Genomic DNA, 13,273 nt, shown 5'->3' on the forward strand with positions numbered 1-13,273 from the left:
CGTAGGCTAGGGTTTCAACCCCTGTATTGTGGATGTACTATCGATTTACACGAAGTATTACGCTTCCACATTTATATGGCGTACGTCATTGAAGTGTAATTCCCAACCTGTCGATTCTATAATTTCGATATTTTCAAGTCGATATTTAATAGGTGTGATCGTCGACATCATAGTCACTTTTCTATCAGGTGAGATGGAGGTCAGATTTGATCTTATTTTAACCATAAAAACTCATAGAGTAAATCACTGGTCACAGTAGTGGTAAAAAAATTGTTTTATTCTCAAAAATCTTAAATTACTCATGGAATGTTGTATTGGTAATAAGAGTTAGTATTTCAATAGGAAAATGTAAATATAAGGTATTTTCCGTATTGTTTTATCGATTCTGAATCACCCCTTCGGATGTAGCGCAATAAAGTTAACACCCGGTATAGAAATGGCATGCAGTTTTATTGAAAAGTACTACTATGTTTATTAATTTTATTTTTTATTTTATTGATTGAAGAAATGACTTGTTTATTACTCTACTACGTAAATTTTCGAGTTATATACATGAGGCACACGGAAAGTTTTGCACTTTTGGCTTTGCACAACTATTTGAATTTCGAATGGTATATTTTTTAAACATAGGACCTTAATAATTATTTGAAAATAAAATTGGCGGGAAACGATTCCTCAATACTTTTTACTAGACATTTATATATGTCGGGCGTACTAATTAATACAAATACAAAATTATTTTTATTTCTCCTCACAAAGCTAAATGACGCATATAACAATAAGGTACTATGATTAGTTAGTTACATTTATGGGAGGCTGGAGCCTAAACTAGGTCTAGCCTATATATAGTCCTCCAGGTACCCACCCCGCGTGTAGTACAACACATCAAGTGGATAATGGAGAGACAAGAGAGACTACATTAACATTATATTATATATATTTATAAAAAAAGTAAAGAAACTGATAATAGAAAAATGTTATTACGCTGTTTCAGAATTTACTCAGGATAATGATTAGTAACGTTCGGATAAATATGTAGTGCAAACTACAAAATATATACATATAAATGAGCAAAAAAATCTTAAAATATGGGAAAAATATCTCCACTAGATAGTTGCTCTAGCGTAGTCCACTACGCTTTATTATAAAAAAATGAAACATATTTTAATTCACTTTAATTAACTAATAAACTTTTAACTCATTTTCGTTACTGTTATTGTTACAATACACAATTACACGTTTTTTTAAATTTTCAAAATTAAAATTCTGTCAGTTTGATCGGAACAACGCTTTGTACCGGCTGCAAATTTAAATTTAAAACAGACTTAAATTTGCACAAGTCTGCAAGTGATTAGGTCACGTCTACATTGTCTTTTAACCTTCCGCACACTGTTAATTTTTTTTCGTGTATTAAAACTTTTTTTTCAAGCACGCACTCATCTTTATTTTTTTAAATTGAATAAAATATTACTTAATATTGAAAGAATGGATTATTGCAAGTTTCGTGTAGAAATATGGTCTAAAACTGTAAATATGGAAAATAAAAGTTACATTTTTTGGTTCTGATTATCATTATTTATGTAGAAAAGAAATTAAAGTACGTCAAACATTCAAATCAAAAATATGTAATTACATATTAATCCGAGACCTAATTATTAGTTTGATTTTTGATTATAAGTACGTCCTCCTCTCTAGTTTGCTGTGCCCTATACATGGTTTACAATGATCTGTTAAAATATTAACTTACACCTTGTAACACATTGTAGAAAATGCAATACAGTATTGAATTTGGAATGACGATCGAAAGGGTCCATACACCATTGACAGTTTGAATTGAAGTTCAGGAACGGGTTTAGAAAATAGGATATGGCGATTCTGTCTTAACTTCAGGCTGAATTTCGAGTTACACAGTTAAGGTTAATCAACTTTTTAAATGTCGTTACACATCTTAAGATATAACTTATATGACGAATATCGTAATATCAATTCATATTAGGATTATACGAAAACTTGCTTATGAAATTTTTTTTGTGTGTAGGTAAAAAGTTGATTGATCTAATACATGCCCGATGTTTAGGGGTTTTACAATCATTTTTATGAGTGCTACGGTTTTGAGTTCATTCTTAAGTTTCTTTTCCAGATTTATATACAAGATTCCATAAGAGTTACAGAGCGTACACGCTGAGCTATGTCAAATATAACTCAAGTGCCTCTCGTGCGTACATTTCCCCTTTTGTTGACAGGTATTCATTAGTGCATTTAGTTCACGTATACATACAGGGTGTAATCCTTAAGTGTGCCCAGGCGATTATTCTATAAATATAAGATATATCAAGATATCAAAAGTATGAGTAAAGCGACCTCAATAACTTTTAAAACTAAAACTAGAAGTATCCAAAATTTAATAACGTAAACGCTCTCATACATTTAATATGACAAACGTAGAGAAGCTTTTTTGTTAATTCGGGGGAATCTGATTACAGATATCCCGGCCCCGTGGGGGCAGAGCCGGAGTTATGTGGGACTGGGCTGAACCCTGAAGGGGACCAGCCCGACCGCACTAAACCCCCGGAGTGTTTCTCCTCTCCGCTGTAGGTACGGGTACGCTATTGCACTCGTCCGCGCCCGCGCCGTTACCCCACCAGCGCCGGTCGCGCCCTGTACAGGCCCTCGGTCCCCTGACTCCGAATGTGGGGTTCGCTGAACACCAGACGAGCCTTCTATCCTGGGCAACCAACTACCCCGAGTCCGCTGCACAAAAAATGCAGCTTACTTTTTGCAGGCCGTTGATCACTCGTTCACATTTTCCACATTCAGGTCTTCTCATATTTGATTCTTTACGTTGGAGCCCATCCGCGTACAACGGTATAAATACCTTTTTTCCACCACATCGGGAAGTATGCGTTCTATTTTTCTAAGTGAATCTAAACTTGTAGCTTTATATTTTTATTTGTAATAAGTTATTGATGTCGTTTTAATCACTAGGTAACGTACTAAAGATATTAATTTAAAGGATTTCTGATATCTCTTATGTTTACGGAATATTCGCCTGGACACACACACTTAACGATTACACCTGTATACAATGGCGAAGGGTGGCTATTTGGAGAAAGTACGCAGCAAATGCATGGAATACGTTGTCCGTTCAATGCGTACTGGTAATCATATTATATGTCCTTCGCCACTGTTACTTTGTATTGTCATTTGTTTGCATAACATGATTCAATTGCAAGTACATATTTCATACATTAGGTTGTGTTTAAATTGTGATAGTATGATTAATAGTATGTTGGTAATATTTAATTGTTTGCGTTCATATCGCTAGTGTCAATGTGTATATATCGTATACTGCATTGTAATTTTATAAACATTATTATTGGCTAATTGTGACTTGCTGATATCATTTATGGAGTCGTTCTTGAGAGTACATTATGTACTTGCTTAGGTTTAAATCAAATACTTTGGCAGACGTTATAGCAAGAGTAGGTGGAAAGGTTTCAATTTGCGTAACTACGGGTGTCACTATACTTACGACTTGAGCCGAGCTTTTGTACCACACTTGCCGCTATAAGGCTAAGGCTCAATTTATATTGCGGTAGAACGAAATGGAAGCGAATTTTTGTAACGATATTGTACTTAGCATAATGAACTTTATGGTTAATGGTGTAATATACGAGTATAAACTAGATACGCGCCAAAATCTTCCGCGGAATGCGCGAGAATTTGGCATGATTTAAAGATTTTGGCTCGTATTCAGTTTGTATGTTACATAATTGACCGGTGGATGTCGGACGGAGAACACAACAGTCATATCTAGATATGTATCTGTGGAGAACACCCATAGATCGTTGCCGACCTATCGTCGTTGATGCGAAATGCACAAAAGCTTTTTCTGGCCGGATTAATGCGATTCCGTGTCGATAAGTGTGATGATTCCGTACTCCGTAATTTATTTGCCAGAATAAATTCTTTTAATAGGTAACGCATATACTCGTAAATATATAACCTATGGTGATACATTAACGTATTAATGTTGGAATTTATGTACTGTTTTAGAATATATGTACTATCTGTCTACTACTTATTCTTATCTAGAGACGGGTTGGCTACGTTGACAACTCTGACTTTGAACTCAATTTTTAGTTCCACATGTACACAAATAGAAATATTCATCGAATTCCGTTTTTCTATTCGTAGGATCTATAGAAAAACGGAATTAGGATATAGAAGTGTCTATGCAGTACAATTTAGTTTAATTTGTTAATATAAAAAATAGAAACAAATTTCACATTGCCTCCTTTTCGCAGCGAACACTTCGCTTTTTAGAGCGCCGAACTATGAAATCTTGTAGTTACTTCGTTCATCATTTAGAAAGAGACGTAAATAATTGTGTACCTACTGCTTAGTTTAGGTCTATGGGAATCGTTTAGCTTTCATTAGTGTGAATCGACATTAACGTCGACCTGTATTAAATTTAATACGAATGCCTTACGTTAATAACCCTCTGACTTGGTAACATTTGAGAAACGACAGGTTTATATAAGGTGCAACAAAAAAAATAATCAGCTGGTGAATGAAGAAGTATATTTAATTTGGAAATGAATTATTTTTTTCGGAACTAAATAGCGTATTTAGTTTAAAAAAAAATCAACATTGCGGTCAGTTTACAAGTCTCATGGTCTCTGCTGGCTGTCAGCCGTTAGATATGAGACAAATCTGAAACGTTGGTTTGTTTGAAAAAACAAATAAATTCTATTTAGATCCGAAAACTAGTTTTATTTCCCATTGGAAATCTAAAGATCTAATCGAAAAAGATATCTAATCATTATTAGATATCAATCGCAAAAACCTGAGAACTCGATATATCTATTAAAAATAGTAAAAATAAAATTTTCTGTTTGCGGTAATCGTTTTTTACTAGTTTAAACCTAAAACAAAAATGCTAAAATATTTTTATTACACAAATCTTTATCCTCCATTTTTAATTTTCGTAACTTTAAAAATTCACTCCGGAGGCAGAAAACAATCAATAATAATAAGTTACCATTTTGCAAGTTTGTAGTGCTGTTAGGGAGTCACCATATTTATTTACGCGATGAGAACTTTTATTTTTTAGTGATGTTGCATTTTGGTTTACCATACAATTAAAACATGTTTTACGCAAGTTTCTTTTATGGAGAAAACATTTCACTTCGTGAATTGTTTTGTTTCGCAGATTGATCACAGGTCACCAGTTGAAATTGTATCATAACAATTATTAATACAAAGATCGACCACTTAGAAAAAATTCCGTCGATCCGGCCGGATTCGAACCGACGTCTTCTAGCTTATCGTGCAGACGCTATACCAACTAAGCCACGGAACGAACCAGCGGACGTCACGGATTTTTCTATGTGCTTGCGTCGTGTCTTTGTATTTGGCTTTTCAACGACTTTTTAGTCGTGGCGCCATCTATGAGAAATCTATGAAATATTTATCATCCAGTTAGTACCTTTACAGCTACCAGTCTTGGCGAGAGATGTCGCTATTCACTGTATTCTAATTTTTTATTAGAAACACAAAACATAGAAACGCATATCTCCAATGTCTCACGGCACTAACATCTGCTTTTTTTGTGAGAATAGTATGCATGGTTAACTATTTATTTTAATGATTTCTGGGTGCGACTGTCGCGAAATAACAAAGAAAAAAAATATAACCGTTTTAAGGAAATTCTCGATTTTCGTAACTAACGGTAGTATTTTGGAAAAGTGGCAAAGTTACTTGAATAGTGCTTGAAATTCCTGTTAAAATGACGTTTTTAAATATTTAGTGGTATTTTTTATTTTTTGAGTTATCATTTTTGTAATTTCTAAGTATAAAAATCGAAGAACTTAGAACTAAGTTTTCTCCAAAACTATATAAAATTGGTACATGGGAGTTTTCGTCCTGCGTTTAGAATATTAACACGTATTCCTTGCTAAGCTTCACTCAAAATGTCCGATCTGAAGGCATTTCGAAACACTGTGAGGTGTTATGCTCATTTTAGTCGCAGAACTCTTAAGGCGGTCGGTTAATAATATTTTAAATACCGAGCTGTTAAATCCTGTAATTACCGCGTCAATCTTTCTCGAATCTTTATATAGCCAGCGAGCAAAAAGAAAGTCGTCGTCATAGTGCTTCACTCTATTCCGTCTACGATTATCACTTACGATTTACTTACTTACGAACGGTATCTTCTAACGAGAAGCGGTTAGGTTTTGCTTAGCAAATATGTTAGATGTGTGGGCTGTGTTAGTCAACAGGCCAACAATGAATGTAGTACTTTAGGAGTCAACAGGCCAACAATGAATGTGGCACTTTAAGAACTTCTGTAACATGGTAATCTTAATCATTATAGTCATAGTCGTCACCTTTACTAATTATGTTGTTTACGTTATTATAATATAGCTTCATTAACACGTTCATCTTAAATAGAAATTTCAAGGTATTTATCTTAGTCAAGATTGTAATGACAATTCTGTCAACCTTCCGATGTAATGAGTTTCTAAAACTTAGTACCTTATATGAAATTTTTAAAATTTTATTTGATATATTTCAGGGCTGTTCGCGGGCCAGACACAGTGGTTCGATGGTCTTGCGAAGAGCCTGGGCTACGAGAGTGTGCATCATCATGCTGTAATCATCGACGCCGGTTCTTCCGGCTCCAGAGTGCTGGCATACAAGTTCCGAGTACCGTTTACTGGTGAGCTACTGATTGAATATTTATACATACATACGTACGATGTATGTTGAATTGTTGCCAGCAATAGCAGGCTTAGCTTGATGACAAAGTGACACTGACGCTGTGTCAGTGTGTGTTTTAGCTGTCGATTTTTTCCCACAAAATGACGTCACGCAAGTTATCTCTACAGGCGCGAGCATGAGCATTGACGGTACCTTAGTTTAGATATAAACACGATAATAATGGGAAATTACTGTATTAGTCTTGCATTGTGTCGCTTGGCGTCTTCTATTTTTGAAAATAATGCCACTACATTTTTGGGAAGATTTTAGGGTTAGACCAGTCCAGTAATATACAGGTGTAAATTTGAGACAAGGCAGCAAGGCCAGCTATCTTAATCGTTGTAGTTACGTTAAGGAATTTGTTAATTTCCTTAACTACCTAGAATAACTGATTACTAAATATGACCCTAGAAAATCCATGGCAAAAAGTTTTTTTTCGATTTCTGACATTTCGAGTACTCTTACCTTAGTTGGTCCCATAGAGACTATTGATCCTTACCAGAGACTGGACCGAATGGCATAAAAAAAAAGTTTTGTATAAATTGCCTTTTATCTTGCTGACTGTACCATTTTTTCAAAATCTGTGAAAGCCAATTAAAATATCTTCAAAATTCATGGATAGTCGTCTAGAACCGTTTTCCTGTAACTACAACGATTAAGGTAGCTGGCCTTGCTACCCCGTCTCAAATTTACACCCTGTATAAGCACGCTTTAGCATTGCGTTTATACTAAAAGTGTGTTTTATATAGGGTATGGTCATCGCGCTTCATTTTCAAGCGCGTTGACTATACCTTATACAAAACAAGTTCAGTATCGACCCAATGCACGTCCTGTGGGGCCCAACCCCGACAAAGTTTTTTTATATTAATTTCCAGTATTCGGACCAGCAAATCTAGATCTAGTAGAAGAATTTTTCGCACAATCCAAACCAGGGTTATCATCATTCGCCAATGACCCCGCGAAGGGGGCAGATACAATAGTACAATTAATACAAAAGGCGGAGTTCCTAACGCCGCCTGAAAAGAGAAAGGACACTCCACTGATTGTGCGAGCGACTGCCGGCTTGAGATTACTGCCTCAGGAGAAAGCGAATGAATTGATACGTCATGTTGCTATTGCCGTTTCTCAGTAAGTAATTTACTTTGTAAATATTTTCTTATGAACACTGTTGAGGAACATTTTATTACCAATTCATACTTCGATAAAGCAGCAATAAGTTTTTTTTTAAGTGACGGGACGAACAAGTCGTGCGTCTGATGGTAAGCTACACGCCTATTCATAACACTTGCAGTGCCAATCAGAGCTTTAAATCGCAAAGATCTGAGGCGCACTGCTACTGCGTCCTTCACCTTGAGACATTGACAAGTCTCTTGTGCCTGTCATTTCACCAGCACCCTTACCCTTTTCAAAACCGGAACGCTGGTGGCAGAAATAGGTAAGGTGGCAGTACTATCCTGGACGAACTCTTTCGCAAGGGGCTCTACTGCTACTTAATATAAAATATATATAATATAATAACGCACAAACTCAACATAGGGATACCCTGTGTCGCGGGTGCCATGGACACACACACATAGACAACCACAAATTACACCCAAACTCACGAGAGAAATAAATGTAGGTCATACAAATATTTCGCCCGGCCCGGGAATCGAACCTGGGACCTCTGCGTGGCAGTCAGGCATGGTAACCGTTCGGCCACGGAGGCAATAAGTTGATGCTTGCCGATCCTCCTAGTCTACTAGGTATAACCCGAACGAAACTTTTGACTCCCCTCCCTCTTCGTCTTACGTCACCCCGTCTTCGCCCGTTGAGTACCGTCGCAACAACAATCACAATTAGAAAAATATACCTAATTCGGATTGTTATTTTCTCATTCTAAATACTGACCATTACAAAGTTTTTCGTATGATTTAGCGAAAGGTTTGCAATTATTTCGGTCGGGTTGTAAACCGAACATTATTATAAAAACACACGTAAACACTCCGAAATAATGCAGTCTTTTTTCAAACGACTGGTCGGTGATTTTACTTTTTTAGTTGTAGGTCTAGTTTGAAAACAAATTTGGCTTCTTTTGTTGATACAAAGACCGAACAAACATAAAACATAAAAAAAAATATTTAAAACTTCACTCCCTGTTCCGTTCTGTCGTGTTAATTTGTTTTAAGGTCGTATTAATACTTGTAAACTTAATTTGAAAAAACTTTATTCTATATTAAACTTTCGTTTATTTACACTGTCATTATTTTAACATTTTCAACCGTTTCTGTTTATTACAAAATCTAAGGAAAATGTATTTAGTTTGGATTTCGTTTTTTTTTTTTCAATAAAGTTTGAGTAAGGCTTTACAAAGTTGATGTTATAAGATAATTTATGCCTAATTATTATTTATTTAAATATAATCGTTATTATTTTATATTCTTCCTTTTGTTCCGCTAAATGCGCTGGTGTGTGTATTAATTTCGAATAAAATTCTATAAATATATTTATCAATATTATACATTTGCGATTTTATGACCCAAATAGGGAGTTTCTACACACAATCGACGTTTTTTATCTTGCATACTGCTTTTTCTGGCCAACTCAAGCTGCTTCCTATGAATTAATAATAACAATAACGGACACTCACCATAGCCCCACACTAGGGAGACCCTGTGTCGCGGGTGCCATGGACACACACATAGACAACCACAAATTACACCCAAACTCACAAGAGAAACAAATGTAGGTCATACAAATACTTCTCCCGGCCCGGAACCGAACTTGGATCCTCTGCGTGGCAGCCCGGTAAAGGTTAATCGTACGGAGGCAGTTAAAAAGATATCAGCTTTTCTTTTTTATGATAAAATATGTGCACATTTGACCTCTACCTGAACAACAGTTGTTGTTTATGATGTTAATAATATAGACCTGTGAGGTTGTTAGTACTTTATAAATAACCCCGTTTACGTATATTGAAGTAGGACGTTATATTATTTGACACTTTTCCAGTTTGGGCTACGCAGTTGGTACGAACAGCGTGGAGATCATGGAGGGTTCGGACGAAGGCATCTTCATTTGGTATACAGTAAACTTATTACACTGTAAGTATCCTTTTATATCCTTTCTTTACCACTTTTCTATTTAACCGGTGAATAACCAAGTGTAACTCTATAACCAAAGTATAGTAAGACAAGTATAATATCGGGGTATAAAGTTGACATTAAATGATATATGAATATTAGACAACATCGTAATATACGTTATAATTATTAATACAAATCCGGATCCGGCCGGATTCGAACCGACGTCTTCTAGCATACCATGCCAACGCTATGTCAACTAATCCACGGATTGAACCAACGGACCTTTCGGATTTTTCTATGTGCTTGTTTTTGTCAGATCTTTGTATCTCAAGGGTCAAGGGTTCTCAATTGAATGTACGACACGAGGGCTAAAACGTATGGGGAAGAAAATTTGCAACCAAGGCGGTACCCAACACAGCAACGTCTACTTTAACCCGTCTTAATGACATGTGGTGTCCGTAAGGATTTTGGCAATTTTTTTTCTATATTTTTTTAATGATGGATGAAAACACAGCTGCACGATAGAGACACAGTGTGACTGTAGGACGCTACAGTACCAATATTGTTTGGGACACCGCTACCCTGTCAAACCAATAAATACACTGTAAAAAACACTGACAAAATTGCAAATAAGGCTTTCCGGTTTTTTGTAAATTTTAATATAATAGGAGAAAAGATACATTTAACTTGCTTTGCTTATTAGATATCATTATTATTATTTCACTTTGAAAAATAAGCTATTTCTATTAAAAATTTATGAATTTCTTTTTAACCGACTTTAAAAACGGAGGATGTTGTCAATTTGACGGGTTTTTTTGTGTGTGTATGTTATGCGATTACTTAGGCACGTGAACCGATTTTGATGATTCTTTATTTGTTGGAAAGAGGATCAGTATTGGTCCCATTTAAGTTAACCGACTTCAAAACAGATAGCGCGTCTGGATCACAGTGCTGAACCAGTTCAGAGACTTTTGAACATTCACTGCGCGCAACGCGACGCGCGAACCCGCTCGACTTTAGCCAAGCGTGGACACACGAAGGCGTGTATCGTCGCGCTCCCACACGCGATTCCATATTTGCATTACGCAAATTTGTACCTTAATAATGGGAAAATAGAGATGAATATGCTATAGGCGGAAAACATGACGCGTCGAGACGCTTCGACTCTGCGCCAGTGTGAGTTGAGCCTAACAGTTGCAGTGCTTCTCAGAGCTTTAAATCGCAAAGATCTGAGGGGTACTGCGCCCGTCATCCTGAGACATAAGTTGACAAGTCCCGCGTGTCTTATATCGTCGGGGATAGTGCAATTCCGCACTAAGCACTGAATAATTCCGGGTATCTGAAACATGTAACCAATGTGAGTTGTGCATGCTAGTGCACGTAGTTGTATGATTGGGAGCCGCCTTCTTTACGCCAGTTGCAATTGACTAACAGAAAGCCAGAAATCGGTAAATAACAATATGCCTTTGATTTCAATACCGCGTAACTTACTCGCTTACCGCGGCCAAATCAGATACGCGTAAATGTCGTGGCAAGTAAATTAACAAGATTTACGGGAATCTATTGTTTGCAGTCCGTTGCCAACATAAATTAACGCTTAGTGTGTAAAAATGATAGTCGTAGCAATTACTACTACGGTAAATTAGTGGTTAAATCAATACCGCGTAAATGTCATAACAAGTAAATTAATAAGATTTACGGGAAGCGCTAACAGTCCGTAGTCAACATAAATTAATGCTTACTGTGTAGAAATCAAAGTCGTAGCAATTGAAATAACAAAAGTAAAAACCTGTAAAATTTGGTTTTGTGTAGATAATGCCTCTTTTACCAAAGCTACTTACGCGGTTTTGCACTATCCCCGACGATATATCTTCTTATACATATATATAATTGTACGCGCTTAATGCATTATTAAATTTGTTATTTTACTTTCCTATTTAGATTTCTATGGTAAGTATGAATGTTAATTTAATTTAAGCGATTAATAGTCAATAACAGGTCGGGAATCATGCTGAAAGGTGTAAACGGTCATTTTCGGGCTATTGTTGAGTACCTAATTTCCGTGGCAATATTTATTATTTAATTATTAAATAATATTTCACGCTGCAATATTCGAATATCAAATAATATTCATCGAGTATATAACCAGAAGTAGAGACGAAATAAGGACCATCCATCCCTGGCAACTCATCAGGCAAATGGGCCTTATATCAATTCTCGTTTGCGCTGAAATCACAAATTAGAAGCTGAAATAGTACAACGCCAAGAACTGTCTCGTGTATTATGTCTCCGTATATTCCAAAAATTTTCTCTATTTATTGTAATAAAGATATTATCTCTAACAATGTTCCATTCGGTGGTGTGAGAAAACCAGCAAAACATGTAATTCCAAAACTAACGGATTTTTTTTCTTTCATCGGTAATTAAATATTAAATATGTCGTTTTCCATTATAGCAAAGCTTACGTTAAATTTGTCTATTTGAAGTGAAACAATTAACGACACCCGTCAATTGTTTTGGATTCGGGCTGGCCAATTGGAGCGCAGTTGTCACCGTAATGATTTGGCAGAATAGTTTTCAAACAAATTAAATGACATTTCGTTTCTATTTTTTTCTGGTTACATACTCGATGATAATATTGCACGATAAAAAATCGGACACTTAAATAATAAAAATATCCACGGAAATTAGCTAGTGAACACTGGTCCGAGAATTATGGGATTTTTATTGTACATATTTCATCAGCTGATAGGTACAGCAACAAAACTATTATAGTCGATTCCTTTTAGTTGCAAGGACCAGAAAAATGCTGTATACTCATATGCTTGCAACATTGTTTTATTACTTATAAGGTAGAATTTACAACAAACAGGTTTCGATCTATGTGATAAAAAAAGATCTATCCTATAGTCATGCATTTTGTGTTAAATTTTACGTGTGCCAATAAGCTTATAATGTTTAGCGTAACTTAAAACTAATGCGTGTTTTGTTTATTCCATTTTGGGAGACTCGTACTAACACTGGGGTATGACAGGGTGTTAATAAACACTTAGGACGAATTATACAACTAAAACCCTTTAAGGTAAGGGGTTGAAAAGGTTGTAAACCGCCAGAGTTGTTAGTAATGAAATAGACGTCTCGGTCCACATAAATTTATTGTATAATTAGGCAGAAGAAAAGGTAAAAGGCAAAAGAAGGCTGTAACAACAAAAATAGTTTAAAACTCAAGTACAATATCAAAGACACCGCCTATTTAAATGATACGGAACATGTGTGAAACAGTAATATAGTAGGAAATGAAACTATTTTTCCGGATTTAAATCGCGTATATTCGTTTTTTCAAACAAACCGACGTTTCTGGCCCTTTACAGGTCCCATGGTCACGGTTAACTGAGTTGGTACAGTCGTCAACCAGTTATGTCTAATATTAATGCAAACCACCC

At 35.8% G+C, this 13,273-nt stretch overlaps 1 protein-coding gene across 2 annotated transcripts in view; it reads left to right on the top strand.

Moving 5' to 3' along the window:
• The window catches only part of LOC113240092 (ectonucleoside triphosphate diphosphohydrolase 5-like), a 57,545-nt gene that overhangs the window by 36,190 nt on the left and 8,082 nt on the right, over positions 1 to 13,273 (top strand). For both annotated transcript variants that reach the window (XM_026477309.1, XM_026477308.1), the window contains exons 3-5: positions 6,581 to 6,724; positions 7,641 to 7,893; positions 9,757 to 9,848. In XM_026477309.1, the coding sequence (XP_026333094.1) occupies positions 6,581 to 6,724; positions 7,641 to 7,893; positions 9,757 to 9,848 (489 nt within the window). The remainder of the gene's footprint in view (positions 1 to 6,580; positions 6,725 to 7,640; positions 7,894 to 9,756; positions 9,849 to 13,273) is intronic.

This window comes from Hyposmocoma kahamanoa, unplaced genomic scaffold (assembly GCF_003589595.1).
Source record: "Hyposmocoma kahamanoa isolate Upper Pololo Valley unplaced genomic scaffold, ASM358959v1 120, whole genome shotgun sequence".
In the NCBI taxonomy this organism is placed as follows: Eukaryota; Metazoa; Arthropoda; class Insecta; order Lepidoptera; family Cosmopterigidae; genus Hyposmocoma; species Hyposmocoma kahamanoa.